This window comes from Trachurus japonicus, chromosome 14 (genome assembly GCF_045865225.1).
Source record: "Trachurus japonicus isolate A0001 chromosome 14, Traja_1.0".
NCBI lineage: Eukaryota > Metazoa > Chordata > Actinopteri > Carangiformes > Carangidae > Trachurus > Trachurus japonicus.
In genome coordinates this window covers 9615612-9641057 of record NC_140920.1, presented here as the reverse complement: position 1 = coordinate 9641057, position 25446 = coordinate 9615612, and the positions used below count along the sequence as shown (strand labels likewise).

General features: G+C 42.1%; 1 protein-coding gene across 4 annotated transcripts in view; it reads left to right on the top strand.

Moving 5' to 3' along the window:
• Positions 1 to 25446, top strand: part of dscama (Down syndrome cell adhesion molecule a) — a 105641-nt gene that overhangs the window by 46353 nt on the left and 33842 nt on the right. For all 4 annotated transcript variants that reach the window (XM_085797357.1, XM_085797358.1, XM_085797356.1 and 1 more), the window contains exons 4-8: positions 17011 to 17157; positions 17909 to 18187; positions 18818 to 19093; positions 20631 to 20927; positions 22883 to 23158. In XM_085797357.1, coding sequence (XP_085653483.1) covers positions 17011 to 17157; positions 17909 to 18187; positions 18818 to 19093; positions 20631 to 20927; positions 22883 to 23158 — 1275 coding nt within the window. The remainder of the gene's footprint in view (positions 1 to 17010; positions 17158 to 17908; positions 18188 to 18817; positions 19094 to 20630; positions 20928 to 22882; positions 23159 to 25446) is intronic.

The following is a 25446-nucleotide window of genomic DNA, read 5'->3' as shown; positions in this document are numbered from 1 at the left end:
TGAATAATGAAGATCGCATGTAGAAAGAAAGTAATCCTAGGATTTCTTTAGCAGCAGCTTAACGGCAAACCTCCAACCTGCTCCAGCCACGTCTCCCCATCCCCCTCCTCAACACTGGTCCTCCCACCTCCTTCCCTCCCCTCTTCCCCTCTGCTCTGACTTGTCATCTGTGAGTGGCCGTCAGGTGGTGGTGGTGTTGGAGAGTCAGCCCGACCGGTCCTTTCATCACCTGAACACACCCCTCTTCTGCCTGCGGTGTCTCTAAACCGCTCTCTCTCTCTCTCTCATTACCTCCTAATTACGCTGGAAACAACAGCAGCAACTGGTCGCACAATCACAAAGAGAAGCTGGATGTAAATCAGTTACATTCGTTCTGACATTATTTGTGGGACTTTTTTTTTTTCTAAACTGGGTTGTGGCATGTTAAGTGGTCCCCCAGTGATTGTGGTAATTTAGAGCAATATGGTAATAGGGGTGCTGATGGCTACTTCTCCTCTCACCAGCCCCATGTTTTTGTCCTTTCATGAGCTGTTGTCGGCTAAATTACATTGATGGTTTAATTGGGTATTTTAGATCACTGGATGATGATGAATGATAAAAAATCAGCCCAGTGATCATTGATTATCACTTTTAGAGCGTCAGTCGTAAATTAGACCGTCATTGGCTCATGCTGTTTTATTCATATACGCTAAATAAGAAGGCCGTGCTCGCTCTTAAAGACACAATCTGTGATCTGTGATCTGTCACTGGCCGGCTAACTGACTTTGTTGGTAACATGTTTGCATCAGTAATGGTTAAACACACAAGTTATAAAAAGACCTGCATTTTAAATGATAAACTTTGGTTATTATTAATTATTAATTACTCCAATCAATGGGGTTATGTTTCACATGTGTCTAGTTGTTGTAGTTTTGGTTTGTCAGCATGATTACAGTACATAAAAAGTACAGAACCAATTTGCATTAAGGAAAAGGTTGCTATTGTTTTTTACGGGTTTATAATGCAAGATTTTTGTTTGTCAGTTTCCCAGACATCATTTAATCTCATCTCAGTTCAGAATATCCTTTTTATTTTTTTCTATTATCAGAGACAGAAGTGGAGGGTTGTTTGGCATTGGTGCGTACATGCCATAGTTATATATAAAAAAGTCATTTTCAATTGTAAAGCAAACATGTTAATTGAATGTGAACATGCTTTGGGTGTCATCTATTGTCTTGAATAATGGATATAAATAGACTGTGAAAATAACTTTAAGTAACTCTGATTTATAAAAACAGATCCATCATCATAAACACTGATCACTTTTCCAACTCTTAAATAAAACCATTATGTTGTTTTTATGATCTTCACTGATGCACTCCTACTTGAGGTGGTAGACAGCCATGTCATTTTACCCTAGAAGTAAATAAAAAAAGTACTCTCAGTTATGACAAACATACAGTACAGTGTCATTGGAATTGATGTTCCAGTTAGTGAGACGGCTGCACCTGCTTCAGCGTGTCTTTGTCTCTCTGTGAATGCCACAGTGTTTGTTCCTGTGCTCTGCAAAGACCTTCCTCTTCTGTTTGTGTTTTTGTCCAAGCTCGAGCTTACGTACCTAAAAGCTTTTTACTACAGACGCAGTCGCTCAGCCCAAACCTCATGCTTCAATTGTTGATAAACAGTTGATATTTTTCCAGACACTCGTCCTTCATCATGATGAAGGCCGCATGTCTTCATAAATAAATAAAAAAAATAAGCCAAGAGAGTCACCTGCCTAATTTTCTTCTGTTGTCCGCTTTTATTCTTTTATTTTTCTCTCCAGAAACCAAACACGTGCACACAGTTTAGTCACATAACAAATGTTTCTGTGGTCAATCAGTGGTCTCATGGACCTCGATGACACGTTATGTAAGTATGTAATCGGACACATCTGCAGAGTCTTCCAGCTGTTGCCTCTGAATCAGCTCAGTGTCGAGGTTTTGCAATAACCCAACAACTCCTCAGATCTGTTACATTAGGTGTAGGTTCTCCTGTCTTCTGAATGTCTTTCCTTGTTATAGGAGGGGGGCATTATCTGACAGTAATATTCTCAGCTATCAGGTTGTGCCCCCTGTGGTACAGGGTAAATATCCTCCTATTAGGCTGAAAATCACAGGACATGTCTGTTGTGGTGATAAGTAATGTTGGCCATCATGTTGCTCCGAACAAAAACGTCTCAAAAACTATTGGATTGACTGCACTGCCAGGATTTTGTTGCTTTTTTTGCAGAAAATCATTGTATATTCATTCATTGTCAGTGCGACAATGAGGTAAACTGGGGTGGGTGTGGTATCATTTACACTTTGTAATTGTGAGCATATCATGATTTAGCTCCGAGCAGCAGCACAGCGGCCATGCAGAGCTACAGTATAAAACAGCCATAAACTTGATCTTGTTTAAGAAGTTTCTTCTTTTTAAAACAATGATCCACTTCCCTCAGGTGTCCATCTATCCATCTGTGCCTCCTCCGTCTTCCTTCCACCCATGCAGCCTGGTGTCTGGTGTTTATTATGGGCCTCCTTCCTCAGCAGGCGGAGTTGTTTAACGAGGGCAGAGGGACAGTGTGGCACTAATTGCTGTGTGTGATTTATACCAGGCTGGGACCGGGCCGGAGCGCAAGGCAGACGATGGCACTCTGAGAGCAGATGCTTCGCCCAATATTTACTTAACCCTCCACTGGCGGGCCTGGCACTAGCGCCGCTGACGATGTGTCTGTGGGGAGTCGTTTGGCTGCCTACTGTTTTGTACAGCAGCGGGGCGGGGGCCGTGTTCGGGGAGTGTGAGCCGGATTGGGAAGGTAGATTGGAGCAATTAGAGGGAGAAATGCGATTGGTCTCCTGATAATTTGGCAGTCCAGGAGGAATTGTTGCTAGGAGATAAAATCACAACATACTGGAGAAAGAGGTATTTTTATTTTGAGTTTCCTACAAGGACCTTAAAGGGATAGTTCACTCCAAAATTGAAATTTCACTCATTATCTACTCCCCCTCATGTGGACTAAGAGAAGCCACGGAGGACTCTGAAACTTCTCCCAGCCCTGAGTTACAGGGGGTCTCGGCGTAGCAGTGCATGTCCATATAGCGGTTGCAAATGGATACCAATTGTCTTTGTAACAAAAAGACACACCAAAAAACATCCAAAAACCTCCACGCTGCTCGTATGTAAAGTCCGTCTTGTATTGAAGCCCCGAAATGCGAAATTGTCCCGAAAAAAATTAAATAAGTCTATATTTCAAGCTTGTTTTGTAGCGGAAGCTCCTCTTCCCAAATTGGACGAATTTCAATTTTGGGTGAACTATCCCTTTAAATGCTAAATATTTCTATAATGTATAGCATAAATATGGATGAGCAGAAGACAGAAGAGAGTCCTTCACGGTGATTAGGAGGATGTTAAGTGTGGTTCTATATTGAGCAGCTTGATTTGTACAGTGGTCACTCTGCTGTCATGTGTTAGCAGTGATAGACACGTCCGTCCCACGCCTGTCTGCACGGCTCATCTGGAGCGACGGTCTGAGACCTCTCAGTGGTTTTGCATCCGCAGCTCAATTAATCACACCTCAAAGAAAATTAGCAGCAAAAGGTGTCGACGTCTGTTCCTGAAATAGATCCCTTCAAGAAGTTAGACATCTGCGTCTTAACACTTTAAATCATTCGCTTAATCATCATTTACACTTTATAGAGAAACAAACAAAAAAACAAACAGCGGATCGTGTTCAGTCGGAGCAGCAGACCGAGATGGGGTATAGAAAATAAAGGGAAGAAAGCCTGATTCTGTCTCCACAGCAACATTGATTGATATTCTTCAGGTGGAGCAGCTGTCAAGCGGCCTGACCACTGCAAGCTAATGCTCTGTGGGGAGTGGGGGGAGGGGCAAGAGGGAGGAGGGATGGGAAGGGAAACACCAAGGAAAAGGCAAGAGATGAAACACAAGGAGACAGAGGGGACAGCGACAGGGAAGGAGGAGTAGGAGGCAGAGGAGGGGGGAGATGAAATCGTGAAGCGATGATATGAAGGAGAGGAGAGATTTTTTTTTTTTGTTGTTGTGATTTTGATTGTAGAGGAAGGAGGAGGCTGCTGCTGCTGTAAGAATTTAATTACATGGTAGTCGAGTCATCTTGTAAATGAGGGGCGTGTCTCGGTGCTGTCCAGTGGAGATGTGAAGGGGATAAACGCTTTATGGAGTCAGGTTGTTAAAGACTTCTCAGTGGAATTAGTTCAGCTCTGCTTCCTTATTAAATATCATGTGCAACGTTGTCTTTTGAATGTGGCTCATGATTTGAGGAAAATTATCATCATCTCACAGTTTTCCAACCTTTAAAAATCATAACATATTCACAAATCCACATCACATCTCAATGGTCATGTAAAGGTTTCACTTGGGCCTAAATGTCTTAGTGAAACAGCTTAGATAGATAGATAGATAGATAGATAGATAGATAGATAGATAGATAGATAGATAGATAGATAGATAGATAGATAGATAGATAGATAGATAGATAGATAGTACTTTATTAATGTAATTGTTATGAGGGAGTTGGTGAAAAGCCGGTCCTGAAGGCCTCAGTCTTCACTGGGAAACTCAGTTGCTTAGTCAAGTTGAAAGACGATTCAGATTTAGACACTTGACATTTTACATTAGCCGCTTTAATTACCCCAACGTATGTATACAGAATTACAATGTGCCAACGAGTCCTTTATAAATACGGTGTGTTTTTGCGACAAGTTTTATCTTCATTAGCAGTTAAATCAGGCAGCACTTTATATAAACAGCCTTAATCAGCTCGATAATCAGCTGCTCTGAAGTGGTGAAGAGATGCTCTCTGTCTCTGCAGCTTCGTCTGAGCAACTGTGAAGTATGTGGTATGTTTCTGAGGATTTAAGAGATACTGTAGGAAACAGTGGTGATTTATTATTCTAAGATGGTCTGTGAAATCAAAGATTCACGTGTTAGAGATGCATGCATTTATATACAGTATGACTAGTCCTCTAAATTAAATCCAGCTGTATATTATTTGTATTTTATTTTATTTAAGCAAATAAAGATTTCCGTTCCAACAACTGCACAAGAAACTAAAAGCAATAAGAAAATAAGAAAACCTGATGTCTGAAATAGTTTGCTTTAAACTTGAAGGAAATCTGATAATCCCTTTTTGTAATTTAACTTTTGTTAGAAATAAAATTTGATATGAAAAAAAATTAATGCAAGATTAGTATTACTGCTGTTTGAACAATAACAGTTTGAGCTCCACACACAGAATATTTCTTTTCCATGCATCGATATAATTATCTAATTATATATTTGACAAGGGGCCATTTTGCATAACAAATGCTTTTACTTTTGAACCTTTACTTGTGAACATGTGTGCTTTGGGTTTTTTGTATGTAATTATATTATTGATACTTGTATATAAATTAAAGCCTCCATCTAATCTTGATGACATACTCTTGTTCATTTTGCTCATTTTAAAGGGGTTGTAAAATTAGACAATTCTTATGATATTACATCAAAAATATTATGTTCATGTGGTTTTCATAAATAAGTCAATAGTTTGAAATGAAGCACTTCATTAGATCAGGCTAATGTGACTCCATGAAGACCTCTGTGAGATTGGTCAAATTATCTCGCTCCATTGGTGGAGTCTGACCGTCTTTTTACGGAAAAAATATGGTTTTACAGACTGAATAGTGGAGTAAATGTCATGTCAAGATGTAGTTTGTGCAGCCTTGTAGATGCAGGCTGTAGCTGGAGGCCATAATCAGACAGGGTGACTCATTAGAGCAGCACTCTTCCCTTCCTTCAACATAATCACTGTAATGTGGTTTGCGGTCTTTTCATTTATAGACTTTTCATACACACAGCACGTCACCGTAGTTTTAACCTGTCAGGATTTCTTTGTTGAATTTTAGACAAGTACCATTAGTAACAAAGGGAACAGTGTGCACCATTAATAGATCAGCACTGTCAGTCTAACACACAGGAAGACTCTCAAGTCTCTCAAATTTCCTCTCAATGTTGAAATCTTCCAAAAATAACCTCTCGTGTCGATCAGTCGTTACCTCTGTCTTTATATCACCTTTCATTCAGTGCATGAACACCTCTAAATTTGTTTTACAGTGTAAATGTGTGGGGAAAAACTAGTTGTTGTAGTTTTTTGACAGTGGCTCAGTTGTGTAGTTCAGCACCACGGAGAGCTCCATTCAACACATCCATAAGAGCTTCCTTTTCTGAAAACTGGAGATTTTAAATCAGGAAATCAGCATTACAGCTTTACTTTGTTTTTTTGCAATGCAACTTCTCAATAGTTTTTTACATTTTGCAGCAGAATGACTGTAGGTTTGATTTTAACATTGGCAGGCTCCTGTTTTATGAAAAGAAAGTTAAAGACTAATGTGGATGAGTGATGATGGTGTTAGTTTAATGATCTTTATGGCTACACACGTTACAGATTTGAGTTACACAAGTTGTTTCAGAGTCCTCCGTGCCTTCTCTGAGTTACAGCGGGGCTCCGTGCAGCACTGCATGTCCATATGACGGTTGCGAACGGAGCTCACTTTTCTTCGTCCAAAAAGACACACCAAAAAACATCCAAATACCTCCATACTGCTTGTCTGTAATGTCCCTCTTGTATTGAAGCCCCAACGTGAGAAATTGTTCCGAAAAAAATTAAATAAGTCTATGTTTTAAGCTTGTTTTTCGGAACAATTTCTCATGTTTTTGCATATTGGGCTTCAATACAAGAGGGACATTACAGACGAGCACTATGGAGGTATTTGGATGTTTTTTGGTGTGTCTTTTTGGACGAAGAAAAGTGAGCTCCGTTCGCTACCGTCATATGGACATGCAGTGCTGCACGGAGCCCCGCTGTAACTCAGAGAAGGCACGGAGGACTCTGAAACTTCTCCCAGCCCTTAGTCCACATGAGGGGGAGGAGATAATGAAATTTCAATTTTGAGTGAACTATCCCTTTAACTTGAGGTCATCAGTCTTCAGTAAAGAAATACAGTATGTCCCTGCTAGATCTTCACCTGTGAATATACTTTGATCTTCGAATGTGACAATGATCAAAGTGTGTTTCTGTTTTGGTCTTCAGCAGTGACCACATCATCCTCACCTTCTCTTTCTCTATACCTTCATCTCTCTGCTGTCACTCCATCTTTCCCCTCCCTCCCTCCCTCCCTCCGGTGTGGCTCCTGAATATTTAATAAGCCTGAATTACCGAGGCCCTCAACAGTAATGACGAGAAAATCAGACAATTAAAGCAGAAGGGCTCCAGCTTTAAGTCTCACCTCCCCCAGAGGAGGCAGAGATTATTTAAAGTGGCACACTGTTTGATTATCTAATCCTCCCCTTGCCCCCTCTGCTTCACTCACAGAGCGGCATCGCCTGCTCCACTTGCCACTGCAAATTACCATGAAACACCAATGAGCGCTGTGTTTAAGTCTTTTTCCATAAGCGGGAATGTGGTGCCATGGAGTCTCAGGGGAAGGGCACTACACTCAGGTTATCACAGTTTAGCGAGGGCTCGGAGGCTCGTTCCTGCTCGCACTCAGGAAATGATGTAATTAATGATCGTGTTGTGATTTGTACATTTACATGAATGCCACATTATTTTGCATTGGAAATGTTTTTTTATGGAGCAGATGCTGGTTTTTGTTGGGGTTTTTGTTTTTTTGCTCAGTCCTGAGATCAAGCATTAGTGAAAGGGAAAACAAAATAGTTTGACGGCATTGTATGGCATCCACCAAGATAACCCAGACTTGGTGCTCTGCTCATTAAAGTGTAAAAAAAAGCTGCAGGGTTTTACACAAGCTCAACTCTTTCTTACTCCCAAAACAAAGCCAGGTTTGTTGGGGGGTTTGGCGATAAGTAGAATTGTTGTCAGCTTGACTTATTATCCAGACAAAGTGACGGATTGTGATGGAGTAGATAGCAATAGCCTCCTTAATGCCTGCCAGCACACACACACACACACTAACACACACACAGAGGTTCTCACAGACACAGATGAATATTCATGATTATACAGCTGAGGCTCAACACTGGCTCATTTAGTGTTGGCCAGAGAGAGGCCAATGATAGCATTGTAAACACACAACCATCAGGGGTTTAATAGCTCAACTCCAGTGCTGGCTAATTACACCACACACACACACACACAGACACACACGCATGCATGCATACACTGCAGATAGAAACACACAGGCGCAGATTTGGAAGCTATTGTGATGAGATTTCCCTCCGTGGTTTTGACTTCGGCAGACAAAGATTTGTCTGATAGGAAAAGTGCTCACACAGCTGCCTCAAAACAGTCTGGAGGAGAATAGAGACGTCCTGTCATAGTATGTCAGCGTCTGCCAAAAGAATCCTCGACAAATAAAGTCCATTCTTACACCGCCCATTGTTTGATTCTGTTTATATTTGATGAGATAGAGTTTCTGTGGTCTGTGGCACAGCCAGTTAGTTGTGCCTTCAGTCAGTAGAACAGAGAAACGCTAGTTTACACTGGAGTCCCGACAATGGGCACCACTGTCCCTCTCATAATGGCATTGACATGACAGGTGTTCAAATACATTATTTCCTAGAAGGCCAAAGAAACTGCAAACACACTGTTCACTATATTCAACAGAATAATTTACCTTGAACTTAGCAGCACTGTTTCAGATCACTGCTAAATGAACATGAACTATCATACCGCTGTGTTTCGTAGCGATCTCCGATGTCTGATAGATCGTCGCTCTGAACACAAACGGGATCTAAAATCTCCGCTCCTTCCAACACGACAGAGGAATGTGGGGCAACCGTGAGGCCAAGCGCCTCAGGGTTTAAGCTTCCCTGTTGCCTCCTGATTTGAATATCGTTCAACGTCCATTTGCATCTAGTTTTAATAGCGGTTTATTCAGTCAAGCATAAGATGACATCTTTATCTGTGGTTGACATATGAGGCTGTTAGCCTGAGGCTAGCATGTGTCTAGTTAATGAGCAGAGGGATGCTGCTGCTGATTAGGAGAGGCAATAAAAAACGCACAGCCTCCCACTCTGACTCAACTCTGTAGCGAGCAGATACTGTAGGAGGCTGCGAGAGGCTGCTCCAGCTTTTAATCTAGGTGTGAGGATGAGGACAGGTGCTTGGTTTGTGTGTTATTCCTGCACTTTTCTGTGATTATGAGGGATGGATGTGCTTGAAACTTTTTAATGGAGAAGAGATTTAATATATTTCCCATACAAACACATCTGTGTACACATTTTTATGCATCTGTGTGCTGTTCTAGGTTTTGCATAGTCTGGTTCAGTTCTTCTCTGACCATAACATCTTTCCTAAAATCCAATCTTCAAATGTCTTATCTTGACTAAGCTGAGATCCAGTTTTCGCACAGGACAAAGAAAAGCTATAGAGGCTGTTTTGGTATTTATGATATATGAACTATTTAAATGATTTTATCATCAAAATTGTTGCTGTACAAGTTTTTGTCAAATAATAGATTAATTTACAAAGTTTGTGATTTTTATATGTACTTTTAAACATTACTTTTTTTCTATTGTGTTTAAGAAGGTACTTTAAGGGATGAAATGTTTTTTTTCTTTGATGGATCTGTAATCATTTAGGAAATGAAAGAAAAATGAAGAAAAGGTTTGTTAAATACATACAACATACAACACTCTCACTTAAGGAAAAGAGAAAGCCTGACATAATACAGAAAATCTAAACGACCATAATTAGGTAGGTACAATTGAAACAGACATGAAGTATGAGTAGGGCAATAAATAAAATGTCCATAAATCATATGATAACTTTAAAGATGAGACGTGCAGTAATCAGGAGTGACGTCATGAAATTGTCTCATATATAATATTCATGACAGTATATTTGTGTGTGTGCACTTTTCCCACCAGTCTCCTTCCTCCAGTTGCAGTCCTATACTACTGTAGGAATATTGCTTGCTAAGTGAATGGTGGCCAGTGCGTTGTCACGGCAACCGCAGCAGCTGTCAGTGTGGGCTCCTGTAAGAATGACAAATGATTTTTATTACAGGGGCTCTAAATTGGTGGGATCCCCCCTTCTCTCCCTCCATAGAGATGCTTATCCCAGCCTGATCAAACCGGAGTCGCTCTGCCAATAACTCTGACCAGGCCTAATTACAACACCGGCCCTCCTGGGCTCATCATACACTCATTATTACTCACAGACTACACTGGCAATTCTGGCGCCAGACAGTGTGTGACATTCTCATAGTGGGAAAACAGCGTGGCGTCGCATATGGTAATATGATGCTTGCAGTTTCAGATTATTAAAAAGGCGGTGCTCAGTGAATTTTCATTTCACTAAATAGGGATTAGATTGACTTCAGTGCAGTGGAGAGATGCAATAATTTATTTTGTACATTTGTAACATAAAGAAATAATATTAATCCATCATCTACAGTAGCAGTCAGCGGTGTTTGTGTTGCGTATTTATGGACTGGACTGTAGCTGTCCCCCAGGGTTATCACAGTAATAGAAATAATTAGAAAGAAGCTGTGGGGGAGTATTATTTTGTTTAATAGTGCGTCGTGCATTCATTTTCTCAGAGGTGTTGCAACTGTGCACTTGAAATATTTTTAAAGGGACATTGTGTAACTTCTCCTGTTATCTATTCACGAAAATCGATTATTTAGTTCAAAAGTATGTTTTTCATTAACCAGTAATCCCCCCATCAACAAACTGAAGTGTTCCTTTCAGCTCTGAATTAGCCGTTCATATCATTCATATCTCCATGGAGCGGGTAAGCTCGGTGCTGGCTGCCATGTGGTGTCGCCATGTTTTTACGTTCAGTGGCAGCGTGACGGTAGGAAACCACGGAAACTCAGCGGAGACACCGGAGCTGTCGGCTCAGGTGGAGGTGGCGTCTGTGAAAAGTGAAAAAACGCAGTGAGGAGGAACGGGGCGTTACACTGATGCTGCATTCACCTGCAGTCGGGCAGACGGCCGTCGGTAACAAACCAGATGTCATTTTAGTCACAGAAGTCCAGAGAAAGCCGGTAAAACAATACCACATCGCCATGACAACATATTGTCACGTGTATTATTACGTGCAGCGGCTGTCATCCGTCTGCCGTCTGCCCAATTTCAGGTGAATGCAGCATGAAAAATACGATTGAGTTGCTTGCAATATACAACCACAACGCTAGATGGGAGTAATTCCTACACAATGTACCTTTTAAAAAAGATGCAGATGGCTGACGGGTTGTTAGTGTGCAGCTGCAACATGGATTATCTTTCTTTCTTTTTCTTTTTTTTCTTCTTTGTCAAGCTGCATGACTTTTAATGGCCAAGGTTACGGTGACACTGTAGGGCCCCAGCTGTCTCCGGGGACCACACTCCACTCACTAATACACTCCAAGACAGTTGCACAGTGGGGACACTGCCAGCAGAGTGATGAGGAAGCAATTTTTATCTGCATTGTTTAGCTGACTCGATGGGTTTTGCTGTAATTGGCATCCAGACTGTTGGTGTTATAGGTGAGACCGTTCAAAGTTCCTCGGAGAAGCAGGTTTGGATGTTCAAGGTCGTGTATATGTGTGCGTAACAGCGCTTCCTGTTGTTAAAATGAAGTGCTCAGACAATTTTTTGCTGCACGCAAACCTGCAAAGGGGAATAACACAGCATGATTGTTGTTGTTTCCTTTTTTTCTGTCTTTGCATTGTGTTATATAAAGTATAAACAGTCACTGAAATGCATGAGGTTTGGCTTTTGCAATGAGAGAGACAGAAACACAGACACAGGCAGTTCCTTTTCAGATCGTCAGACAGACACGGCTGACTTTTTTTTTCTTTTTCTTTTTTTAAATAATTGTTCTTCCTAACCATGATCTGAATTAGCATATGAAAGTTGTGTCTTTTTTTTCCTCTCCCCCTTCACTGGGAACGCATAGCTGTAAGCTAATTTGTAAGTCATTTTAGATGACAGAGAGTGGTTGTATCCCAGAGGTGCTTTTTCTCTCTTGATCTTTTATTTTCTCTCTCTCTCTGTTCTGCTTCCTCCCTCTCCTCTCCCTCTCCTCTCCCTCCTACCATTTCATCTTCCCTCCACTCATGTCTCAATTATCAAATATTGAAATGACTCAGGGAGCCAAGGTAACTGTCTCTCTCTCTCTCTCAGCTAAAACACATGTGTCGGGGCAGATGGTCGCGCAGCAAGCAGAGGTCAAAGTGCTCAGCCATGTCACCGTGTGTCATTGTGTTGTTCCACCTCGTCGGAAATCCTTCTCTCTTAGTCCTTGTCACACGTTAACCTGTGTGTCCGGCGATGACACATCCACACAAGTGCAAACTGTCCTTCGTGAACAACAGTGTAACAACGGCATAATACGGACATAATTCTGCCTTTTTTTCTTACTGTTTCCATTATGTCTCTCAAGCAATTTAGGTTTCAGTGGGAAGAAGTGCAAAAAAGCCTCCCAGTTTGAATGAACAAAGAGGCTACTTGCAGGCTCAGTGTGGCTTATACGGGGGATTAATTGATGCTATTGAGTGTGGATCCACAGAAAGGGACTTGTGTTGGGTTGGTGGCACTGTTGATGCCAAAGCAGCTGGGTGGGCCGAGGGGAGGAAGAGGAGACGACTGATCGTCAAGCGAGCCACCTGGGCTAAAGTGAAGCTGTAGTTAAGAGAGAAATATACACTAATACACCCAGGTGTGGACACAAACACATGTTCATATGTCTAGTAAGCTCTATCTCTCACACACACACACACAAGAACAGTGCAGTCTCTCTCTGTGTGTTAGTATGCAGTAGGTGGAGCAGAGAGGAGCAGGGGAAAGCTCAGTGGAGCGCCTTCGATCGTTATTGACCATTCCTCCATGCAGCTGTTTGCAGCATAAACACATTCACACTCACTTGCATGCACGCATGTATAGGAAGGAACACATACAGTACTGTACATCCATGCTCACAAAGATGTTTATTATACAAACGCACAAGCCAGTGGGGATTTGAGATGAATGCAGTGGTGCAAGCATAGCCTCAGTGTAAAGGACACACATACAGTAGAGTAGAGTGCTGTTGGTCTGGATAATCACTTCTACTTCTATTTGTTAGCAGGGGGAATGAACATTTGTATTTTAAATGAGCACCACAGCCACCTGCAGTTCTCATTGCAGTGGGAAAAATATGCACCACCTCAAAAATGTGTTCATGTACCTCCTGCTTTGTTTGCAAACTGTGAAGGTTGGTGAATCTGCTGCTAACTATCAACTCTAACAGCTGGCAACATGTCTGAAAAGGTAAAAACTGAACAGGTTTAATTTTACAGCAGCTTTCCTGGAGGCTGCACATAGTTTTTACTGAAGACAGGAAGTAGCAGGAATGCACAAGTTTAGGTTTAGACACAGCAACAATGATGCTGCACAGTGGAGGCAGCATCACAAACAGCACTCAGATGTGATTTTACTGTAGTTACTTGAGGGAGCAGAGATGAAAAGTGTGAAAAAAGCTTTTGTTTTTAACACTTTTTTTTTGCCTGTGGAGGTGGAAAACCCCCCAGATCACAGCTCACAGATCACACAGTGCATGTGGCGAAAGGAAACCCATTTGTAATGTCTTCATAGATCAAACCAGTTGGTGAAAAAATGAAAATGATAATCCAGATTGGTTTGATTCGCTGGCAGACAAGAGACACTCCAACATGTAAACTCATGCGAGCGTCTGTTAACGCGCATTTAAAACACAGGCGTACTCCCCTCTCTCCCAACCCCGGCCTTTTGTTCCACTGACAGGCCGTCTGTTCTAATGAAAGCTCCTCTCATTCATAAGCCTGCCTTGTCAACTTCTGACGCCAGGCAACTTTCATAGGGAAAGAAGGGGAAGACGACAGAAAGAGGAGGAAGGAAAGACAGGAGAGACTGCCTGCATCTCTCTCTCCTTTGATATCTGCTTTCGCTGAATTGTTCCTCTCCCTCAACGTGAATCTCAACCAGCAAAATTCAAATTTGATGATATTTCCTGTTAAGGTGATTAAAGACTACAGACACACCTATAAGAGTGTGTGTGTGTGTGTGTGTGTTACCTCCCCTCTCCCCCGTGTTTTACCGCTGGTTGTCTGTCACACATGAGAGCACCTCGACCACAAGCTGGAAAAAAAAAAGAAAAAAAAAAAACCTTCAGGATATCAAATCCATGGTCTCTCATTTCTAACTAGGTCAACACTTGCTCACAATGGCATCCTCAACACCGTCCTCTGTGTATTATTCCTCCCTTCTCTGTTTTCTCCCCCATTTCTCTCTGTCTGCTCAGTCATCCCTTTCTCATTGCACCATGACTATAATCTGTAAATATGTTGGAAGTCTGTAATTGACTCCATCCACTCTCTGCAGCTGTTCCCAATCAGATATTTTGTGATATTTGCACAAAAAAAAAACGTCAATGTCAGTTGTGAGCAAATGTAAAGCTCATAGGCTCCATGTTAAAGGGATGGTTCAACATTTTGGCAAATTAGCCCATTGCCATAATCGCTATAGTCACAGTAGGTTTGTTACCGTTATTTGTCGGTGCAAGCTATTTTTAGAACGGTGGAGCAGAGCCGCGAGCTGCTCAGAGCTACGCTACGGAGGCTAATGGGATTTCTTCATCAAACTCATCAAATACACAATCCAACAACTCCAAAATTCCCTGGTGGACAAGTTGTGACCTGCACATTCACCACGCTATGAGATAATAACAGAACGTTACCAGACAGAGTTGTTTTAGAGGTAAATGCAGAGACTGCTTGCTGAAAAACTGTCCCTGAAGGCAACGTGCAAAAGCAGTTTTGCATGAATTTGCCTCTAAAACAACTCTGTCTGGTAACGTTCTGTTATTATTTCATAGCGTGGTGAATGTGCAGGTCACAACTTGTCCACCAGAGCGTTTTTGAGTTGTTGGATTGTGTATTTGATGAGTTTGATGAGGGAAACCAAGAAATCCCATTAGCCTCCGTAGCGTAGCTCTGAGCAGCTCGCGGCTCTGCTCCGCCGTTCTAAAAATAGCTTGCACCGACAATTAAAGGTAACGAACCTACTGCTACGACTATAGGAATTATGGCAATGGGCCGATTTGCCAAAATGTTGAACTATCCCTTTAAGCTCCCTTCCATTATTTGAGCCTGCACTGTGCACACTGTGCCTGTGCAGACGGGATTAATCTGTGTTCAAGTGTTATAGCCGGACTAAATGAGAGTAATTCAACAGGCCATAAAGTCTGCATTATGATGTCTCTCACCAATATTGCCAGAATTCCCTCACCGCTCCGCGTCCCCATTTGATCCCCATCTCAGATCGGCTCCTCCATCACCGGTGACATGAAATACCCCGGCAGCCACCAGCCGCAGCACACATCACTCCTCATAAACACCGACTACCTCTCTCTGCTTCCATGTGTTCACACAAATTAGCATAACATTAGCATGATATTAGCACGGCCGACCTGCGCAGCCATGCCTTATCAAAGTGCTCTGTGATCCCCGGCTCCCTGCGCTTTAGTCTAGAGCCCAGGAAGAGAGGGAAACTAAAAGAGCCAGAGAGAGGGAAAGACAGAGAGAGAGAGAGTTCCCCCATGAGAGAAAGAGAGAGAGAGGAGAGAGCGATGAGCTACATGATAACGAGCTGTGTTACACCGCTACACAACACACAGCCTTGTCACGGCGCCTCAGAGCTGCGCTGAGCTAAATGGGCTGCAGCAGATGTTTGGTGACTACAATCACACAGCGCTGCGTACCTCACTTGACTTGCAAATATTTGCTAAGAGACTTCAATATTGGATTTGCTGTATTCTCTTCTTTTAGAATGTGTAAGGTAGTGAATGTAGTGCAGCATGGAAATGAACACACACACACACACACACACTACAGTACGTTTTCCTCTCCTCAGGATGCAATTGTACAATAGTATTTAATATAAAATACTTGCCAGCTCCTGTGATGAAATCAGGAGGAAACTGATTCTCTATGTCAGTGGTTCTCAACTGGTGGGTCGGGACCCAAAAGTGGGTCGCGGACCCGTTCTGGATGGGTCGCGGACAGCTGGTCAAAAAAGTAAATAATATTTAATGCACATCTGATGTTGGACATGTCTTTTATTTTGAAAAATAACTTATATTGAAAGGCATGCGTCACGTGAACACATGCAGTTGTAATGGTCATGGCAAAGATATCAGTTTCTTATTAATGTGGCCTGAATGCAGTGAATCTTGTTTTGTTTTTGTGGGTCTTTATTTTGTGCAATTTGATATTTATTCACTTTTGTGAATATGCTCTGAATGCAGAGATGCATTAGAAGTCAAATATATCGTTTTGTTGGTCTCCATTTTGTGCAGTTTTATATTTTTTTATTCACTTCGTACAGTACATGCAGTCATGGTCCTCCTCAGTTTCATTCATGTGCTCTGAAATGCACTTTGCTCAATAAAGAGCAAAATGAGTTTTTAAAGGCTTTAAAAAAAAAATCTTGGTTTGAATTCTATAAAATTTGGTCGCGACTTAATGACCATGGGAAAATGTGGGTCCCAGAGTGAGACTAGTTGAGAACCCCTGCTCTATGTGTTACCACAGACGCCATGCATTGTGATGTAATTCTGTATATTTCTAGTTCTGGTAATTATGTTTCACAAAAGTGAATATTCACGGCTCTTCTTGGAAAAACTCCTCTTGTTCTTGTTGTTGTTGTTGTTGTTGTTGTTGTTGTGTGGCTCAGTGAGTGATGAGGACATGTCGGTTTTCTTCAGACAATAAAACATACAGTACTGCAGCTTTTCCAGAGTGTTTTAACATTACAGTGAGTGGCCAGAGGCGACGTGCAGCACATACAGGTCACAGAGAGGTGACATGTTCAGAATGGGCCCGCAGGCTGTCGAAGCGTGTTGTCATTATAATATGTTTGGTTTGTTCTATTCATTCATTAATTCGTTAAGTCCTGTGTTGCAGCTGTGCCAACATACCGTACAGTAACTTAACGGGTTTTATTTTCTCTATTTATTTCCAGTGTCTCGGTTTGTCATCACATCCACGGGAGCCCTGTATATACTGGATGTGCAAATGGAGGACGGGCTGTACAACTACAGGTGTATGACGCGTCATCGATACACAGGAGAGACCCGGCAGAGTAATAGTGCCCGCCTCATTGTTTCAGGTAAGAGGAACACCAAAATGTAACCTTTTTATTTATTACGTACTCAATAAATAAATACACAAATGAAAAGGTCATGAATTTATTCTACAATTTCTGTCTTCAAAACCAGTCTTCATATGCTTGGGACCTTTTTCTCCTATTTTGTTTTTAATTTGTTCGTTTTCAAAACTGTTTTTAAAAAGAAAAATGCTGGTTCAGGAAAAAATGTCAACTAATAATATGAATGTAATAGAGAGCGACAGGGAAAATACACATGAGTTAAAGAGAGGATGACATGTGATAAAGGTCATCAGTGCTGTGCCAACACAGAAAATGTGCTCCTTACCTTTAACCCTTTAAAGGGACACTCCACCAGTTTTCCTCATGAGGCTCAGTTCACTTGTCATAAGGAGTTCCTCTCAGAAAACAGTTGGTTACTGTCTCTTCTTGTAGCCATAAAACATTGAATGTGGCATTTAACCACCCATAGTATAGAAAAAACAGGCTTCTGAAACCTTTCTGACAAAATGAGATATAGACTGAGATAAACTGCTACATTTTAACATTTATCTGCACACAAATACTGTAGGAGCCCATAAATTAACATACTCCATTATAAAGTGAACTTAAACCCTTTTCAAAACCTGGACTCTCTGTATGTAAAAAAGGCGAACAAATGCACATTGCACAATATTAAAAAAAAAAAAAAAATTCTAAAAAAAAAAAATCGATTTTTGAAATAAAAATCGTCCCACCCTTACTATCCTCCCAGATCCCACCAACTCGGCGCCCCACATGCTGGACGGCTTCGAGCGGCGTGAGGTGATGGCGTCTCATCGAGTGGAGCTGCCCTGCAAGGCCTCGGGTCACCCCGCGCCCAAATACCGCTGGCTGAAGGACAACCGGCCGCTGGAGCCCGACACGCGCTTCAGACAGAGTGTGACCGGCCTGCTGATAGAGAGAGCCCAGCCCAGCGACACGGGGACGTATGTGTGTGAGGTGTGGAACAGCTACGGCAACGGCGAAGTGGTTGGCAGGCTGCTGGTCAAAGGTCAGTGCCCCGCGGCTGGGAGTGAGTCATCGGGGTTGATTTGTATCAGTGGTTTGATGCCTCAAAACAAAAAGGGAAAGTAGGAAACCACACATACTGTATTTTTAATGCTGCTACTATGTAACATATTCAACCCCTCACTGACAAAATGATTATGCTACCTTTTTGTAGTGCACTGCGAAAACTCAAAATCTTTCCAAGAATATTTGTCTTATTTCTAGTCAAAATGTCATTTCTAGTCAAAACAAATCTCATTATACGTAAAATCACATAAAAAGTAGCATGTTTTTAGACACGTTTTACTTCTTTCAAGCATATTTTTACTTGAAATAATGAGAAAAATCTGATAGCGGGGCAAGTTTTTCTTTCTTATTACAAGCACAAAAGAAGTGCTTTCACTGGCAGATTTTTCTACTTATTTCAAGTGAAAATTTGTTTGAAACAAGTGAAATCACCTAAAAACAAGTACATTTTTAGGTGATGAGTCTTATTTTAAGTGGAAAGAGATTAGTTTTGACTAGAAATGAGACATTTTGACAAGAAATAGGACAAATATTCTTGGAAAGATTTTGCAGTGTACGAGTAAAACAGGCAATTAACACTTTTATCTGTGAACTCTCTGTCCGACAGAGCCCCTGAAAGTGGTGGTGAGTCCGCGGAAGGTGAAAGGCAGCGTGGGCAGCCAGGTTTCACTGTCCTGTGGCGTCACCGGCTCGGAGGAGTACCAGCTGTCCTGGTACCGCAACGGAGAGCTCATCTACCCCAGCAACAGCGTCCGTATGACAGGCCAGAGCAGGGAGAACCTGGTCATGGCTGGCATGGCCAAGAGTGACGGAGGAGCTTATCAGTGCTTCGCCAGGCATGGCAAGATGTCAGCGCAGGACTTTGTTCAAGTCATACTGGAAGGTCAGAACTCGAACAGTGTTCAAAGAGGAAGATATGTGGGTGGCGGAATAATTGACCTTTTTTTTGGAGACAGAAAGATTAAATATCATCTCGAAATCACCAAAACTTCACTTAGCTTTACTGCCGCGAAACGCCGATAGCGACGGGCTAATTTCTGTTAGCCTGTCTATGGAGTTTTACATTATATGATAGCATTAAGCTAGTGGACTTTATGCTTAGTTGTGATGCTGGCTAACATCTAAACATCTCTGACAATATGTTGCCTCAAATGCGTTGTTGACTTAACTTAGAACAGATGTAGACATCCTTGTTAATTTTATCCACGTTTAGTTGCTGTTGTGGTTTACCGCATTATCCAGAGCAGACACTTCTCTCGGTTGAGATGTGGCTTGGGAAAAGGTAAAAAAAATCCACCCCATTGCCCAGCCTCTCGGGATACCTAGTGTCGGAGTTGCATGTACCCCATGAACACCGTTTGACCATTTTAAACTTAAAATGTCAAGAAAAAACATATAAAAACGAATGAAAACTGACTATCTGCAATGCATTTCAATGGACGTGGAAGCAGAGAATGTCCGAGTGTATGGGCTAGCTATGTGCACTGTGATTGGCTCATCGCGTTTGGGGGCGTGGCTTAGCCATAGGTCAATTTGAGTATGTTTAGATGTACAGTAGTCCCTTCTGTTTCCTCTGTACAGGTGTTGATGTGTGCATATGTGAATGGAAATTGCATGTTAGTGCTTTCATTCAGGCTGAGCATGTGGTATTGAGCGCTGCAGTACAGCGAAGGCCCAGCCCATTTGATTAGATTTTCTAAAAGAGGCATGCATGCGGTTACGTGAGCTGTGGTTGCTGCAGTGTCTGCCTCCCATGACCACACCAGTATAAGGAGAATATTGATAATCAATGATGTTGTGGAGCCAGAAAAAGGAGCTGTATTAATCTTCTTTATGCTCTGATTCTGCTTTTTATACCACAGACAGGCTGTGTTGCCATAAAAAGGCAAATCAATCTGGGGTTTTTCAAGGATTTTTCAATTTAAAGGGGAAAAAAAGGCTTCAGAAGTGCTTTTGTAATTCTCTATATTAAGAACACTGCAAAAACTCAAAATCTTTCCAAGAATATTTGTCGTATTTCTTGTCAAAACTAATCTCTTTCCACTTAAAATAAGACTCATCAAATAAAAATGATCTTGGTTTTGATAATTTTCACTTGTTTCAAACAAATTTTCACTTGAAATAAGTAGAAAAATCTGCCAGTGAAAGCAAGTTTTTTGTGTTTGTAATAAGAAAAAGAAAGAAAAACTTGCTCCACTGTCAGATTATTCTACTTATTTCAAGTGAAAATATGCTTGAAAGAAGTAAAAAGTGTCTTAAAATCAAAGCTTTTTATGTGATGAGTCTTATTTTAAGTATAATGAGATTTGTTTTGAATAGAAATAAGACGAATATTCTTGGTAAGATTTTTTGCAGTGAACAAAGAGTGTTGAACAACATTTACCGTACATAACCATGTGAATCTCCTCCCCACTGTCCAGACGGCACCCCCAAGATCCTGGCTTCGTTCAGCGAGAAGGTCTACAACATCAACGAGTTTGTGTCGCTGTCGTGCACGGTGAAGGGGACGCCGGAGCCGCGGGTGACATGGACTCTGGACGACGAGCCTGTGGTACGAGACAGCCGCCACCGCATCTCCCACTACACCAACGGCGAAGGCCACGCGGTCAGCCATCTGAACATCAGCCAGACCCAGGTGCCCGACGGAGGGGTGTACCGCTGCATCTGCAACAACTCGGCCGGGACAGTTTCCTACCAGGCGCGAATAAACGTAAGAGGTGCTTGTCAGATCAACTCTTCCAACACATCATCACATATACACATCAACATGTCTCGATTTATTCTGCTTTTGTTTTTTTTTAATTGGCTGTGCTCAAAGCGCTTGGATGTGCAGATGTTGAAGGAATGCCTGACTAAGTTTGTCAAAACAATTTTTTTTAGACGTCAGATTCTTTTAGGCTCGTTTCTCCTCCACGTTCAGAAACCTTAGTCTGTTTGTATTTGCTCAGAATAGACGAGGAACCTCTGCAGCCTCCTGTTGTCAGCATTAAACGGATAGTTCAACATTTTGTCAAATTGGCCCATTGCCATAATCCCTATAGTCATAGCAGTAGGTTTGTTACCTTTAATTGTCGGTGCAAGCTGTTTTTAGAACGGCGGAGCAGAGCCGCGAGCTGCCCAGAGCTACGCTACGGAGGCTCATTATGGGATTTCTTGGTTTCCCTCATCAAACTCATCAAATACACAATCCAACAACTCCAAAACGCTCTGGTGGACAAGTTGTGACCTGCACATTCACCACGCTATGAGATAATAACAGAACATTACCACACAGAGTTGTTTTAGAGGGAAATGCAGAGACTGCTTGATGAAAAACTGTCCCTGAAGGCAACGTGCATCAGCGGTTTTGCATGAATTTACCTCTAAAACATCTCTGTCTGGTAACGTTGTGTTATTATCTCATAGCGTGGTGAATGTGCAGGTCACAACTTGTCCACCAGAGCGTTTTGGAGTTGTTGGATTGTGTATTTGATGAGTTTGGTGCGGGAAACCAAGAAATCCCATGAGCCTCCGTAGCGTAGCTCTGAGCAGCTCACGGCTCTGCTCCGCCGTTCTAAAAATAACTTGCACCGACAAATAAAGGTAACAAACCTACTGCTATGACTATAGGGATTATGGTAATGGGCCAATTTGCCAAAATGTTGAACTCTCCCCTTTAACTTTTCCCAAGCCCAGCTTTAATTCTTACCCAACACCTGCTGATAGCCGTATATTAGTATACCATTAGGCTGTACTGTTGGATCCAGCATATAACTGTACTGTAATCTGCTCTCTACATGGCTGGCTGGATTGCTGTTGTCATGTAGCAGTATTACAGGGGTGCTGGAGCTTTCTGTGCGTGGTGCACGACCATTAGTGTTGCTCTATTACAGAGAGGGAGGGTTACTTTCTGTACACTGATTGGTTTAATTTGATTGTGTTCATTCTTGCATGTTGTGAGGCTAAATAGGGCGATCCTCTCTAGCCCCTTAAGCGAGGGTCCGTGAATGCCGAATGCAGCCAAGCGATGAAGATAAATCTCCACAGGTGCCATTGCAGAGAAAAGTGTAATGACTGTTTCTCACATCGTTGGCTCCTTAATCGTGCTAAAGAGAGTAGTAACCCAGGATATGCTTGAGCTCAAAGTGCACTACGGAGCCGAGTTAAACCGTCTTCTGCAATGCTTAAAGGAGAAGGCCTAATTGTCAATTCTCCTTATAGACACAGAGCTATGGAAACCTATTGGTTATTATGTTGGTTTTTCCACGAGTGTGAGTGAAAGTCAGCAAAAAAAAACAGTCCATTTTAATGCTTGTTAGAGGCAATCACAGCCAGCGCTGAGGAGGGGGAAGCAGAAGGTAATATTCACTACAGGCCTCAGACAGAAGGACACTTGAGTCTCTAACAAGGCAAAAAGCAAAACAGAAAAAAAAAAACAGACCGATTCACCCAGCGCTAACGCTTTTGAGTTGTGACAAGTGAAGGCAAGGATGCTTAATCAGGCAGTCTGACACTCCAAAAACAAAATAAACCCTGGTAATGTTTTTGTTTGTTACGATCAGAATGAATTAAGGCATGTAAATCTTTGTGGTGTCTCGAAAACACACACAACACAGCACAGCTATCTTTTACACCGACCCCCCCCGCCTCAAAATCATTTTAAGAGAGTTGTCTCTCCAATGTGTCCTTCAAGGGCCTGCCAGCATCAGACCAATGAAGAACCTCACTGCCATCGCTGGGCGGGACATGTACATCCACTGCCGCGTCATCGGCTACCCGTACTACTCCATCAAGTGGTACAAGGACTCCAACCTGTTGCCGTACAACCACCGGCAGCGGGCCTTCGAGAACAACGGCACGCTGAAGCTGTTCGACGTGCAGAAGGACGTGGACGAAGGAGAGTACACGTGCAATGTGCTGGTGCAGCCTCAGCTCTCCACCCACCAGAGCGTCTACGTTACTGTGAAAGGTACGAGTGCCGGCCGGTCCGATCCAAATCCGTCTGCAGTTGCAGTTACAGGGTTCCCACGCGTCCTGGAAAAGCTGGAAAATGGTTGACCAATTATCCAGTCATGGAAAACACATGGAAATTGAGAAAAAGGGTCAAATGTCCTGGAAAATCATTTATCACATGGTTACCATCAGCTACCAGAGCTCGATTTAACTTTTTCAGACCCCACTAAGGATTTCTTTTCCAAAGTGTCTTAATTTCTAAGCACGTAAGATATTATTTCATCAATAAATTAAAGAGCAACAGGAGGAAAAGGCTCACACACTGATCAAAACTGGCAATGTCCACCAGAGCCCTAAGACAGACTGAAGATGGCTGTGTAGGCCGAAACGTTTTTGTCTACTTAGTTTTGTTTCTTTGTTTTATTTTTATCACCATGGTTGCACTTTTTTGTTGTTTGATGGACCATTTAGTGTTTGTTGCATCCGTCAATCTCTGGTGGACATTGCCATTTTTGATCAGTGTGCGAGCCTTTTCCTCCTGTTGCTCTCAAATGTTTGTTGGCCTACACACCTGAAAAGAGGATTTTCTTTTGGACAGTGAACAAGAGCGCAAACACCTTTTCTCATTTTTATCGATAAATTAAAGCCATAGACTACACATCTTTAAATCAAACTTCTGGGGGTGAGAGAAAAGAATAAATATAGAAACAAACTGGTTGAATGTACAAAATAAAGTACAACTGTCAAACTGCAACTTCTCCAAAAGCATGAATGGGACGGGGCGATGTGTATGGCCTTAATAACATGTCTGTCAGACTGTAGCAGCTGAAAATGTCCTGGAAAATGATTTCAAGAAAAGAGTGGGAACGCTGAGTTAACTGGCTCATAATAAGCAGCGCAGTTCGGTTTGCTTACATGCAGAAAAAAATAGCCGATTGCGATCTAGTTGCCGTCCGCTGCTTGTAATCTCGGGTGCTCCATCATGATTATTACCAATCTGGAGTGTCAGGTAAGCAGCTTAGGCCATTTATTTGAGATGACACACCATATTATACAGAAGTATTTGTTGAGTACATTCAGGGTAGTCCATCAGTCTGTGGTTACCAAGACAGAATCACTTCATCAGTCTGCATGCTGCTGACCCTGGCGTGTCTTTCCATTTGGCATACATGCTCTACATCCCATTTAAAAAAGACACATTAAAGCATCACCTTATAGTATATCTAGCAGGAAACATAGATATGTGAAGGGATATTGGTGTATCACACAACAACCCCATAGCAGCAACGCAGCATCTCCATCATCCCCGGACCTGCTCTTATCTGCAGCTCATCTGAATATGCAGTGGCACCGAGCTGAGCCCCGTCATGATAACCTCAGATGGCTCTCTTTCTTCAATGACGCTGCATAATTTGAAATGTCGGATGAGCAAACCCCCCCACCATCACTTCTCCACCACCTCTCTCTCTCTCTCTGGCGGGTCTTGACGTGCTAACGAGTGTGCAAGGGGGAAATCACACAGCGTAGACAAAGCTATGCCACTATTCCGCCTCGGCTAATTTGCCTCTCAGCTGCTTAGCATTCCACCGCTGCCGAGAGGGAATCCCCAGGAGCCTATTATCCCTATTTTGTTGTGAATTAAATAAGCGCTGAAGTGCAGCTTATTCCAATGTTATTTTAAATCATTAATTTTCCAAAGCATCTGGTTCTCACGATGGCTACAGTATCCCCAGAGAGCCGAATAGAGTGAGTGGGAATGTTATATGCATGTTGTTATAAGAGAACTCAGCTGCTCTACATGGGGAGAGGTAATAAGAGATGTTTCTTTTCTTTTATTCCAAATCACAGCGTAATGTTTCACTATGGAGAAGGCGGTGATAAAGAGAGAAATGTGACTAATGGGAGATGAAGTCATAAACCTGTTGTTTGTATATATGCACATGAGCGGCGTCATTTGCTGAAATTAAACCTCAATGTAAAACTCTTAAAGGGAATATTCTTATTTTTAGCCAAAAGAGGAAAAACTGTCCATACACAAGTAATATATAGGAATATATATATAAGTATATATAGGAACAGGAAGTGGGCATGTACTTTTAAACTGTCACAGCATGAATCTCATTGGCTGGCAACAACTAAACCAGGTGTCGTCATTTGATGGACTTTCAGACCAGTCCAACTAATTAATTAAACAATTAAGACTAGAGATGTCACGATTATACATTTTCTTGATACGATTATTGTCAGAGAAATAATCACGGTGTTACGATTATCACGATTATTATGCATTATTTCATTTTACAA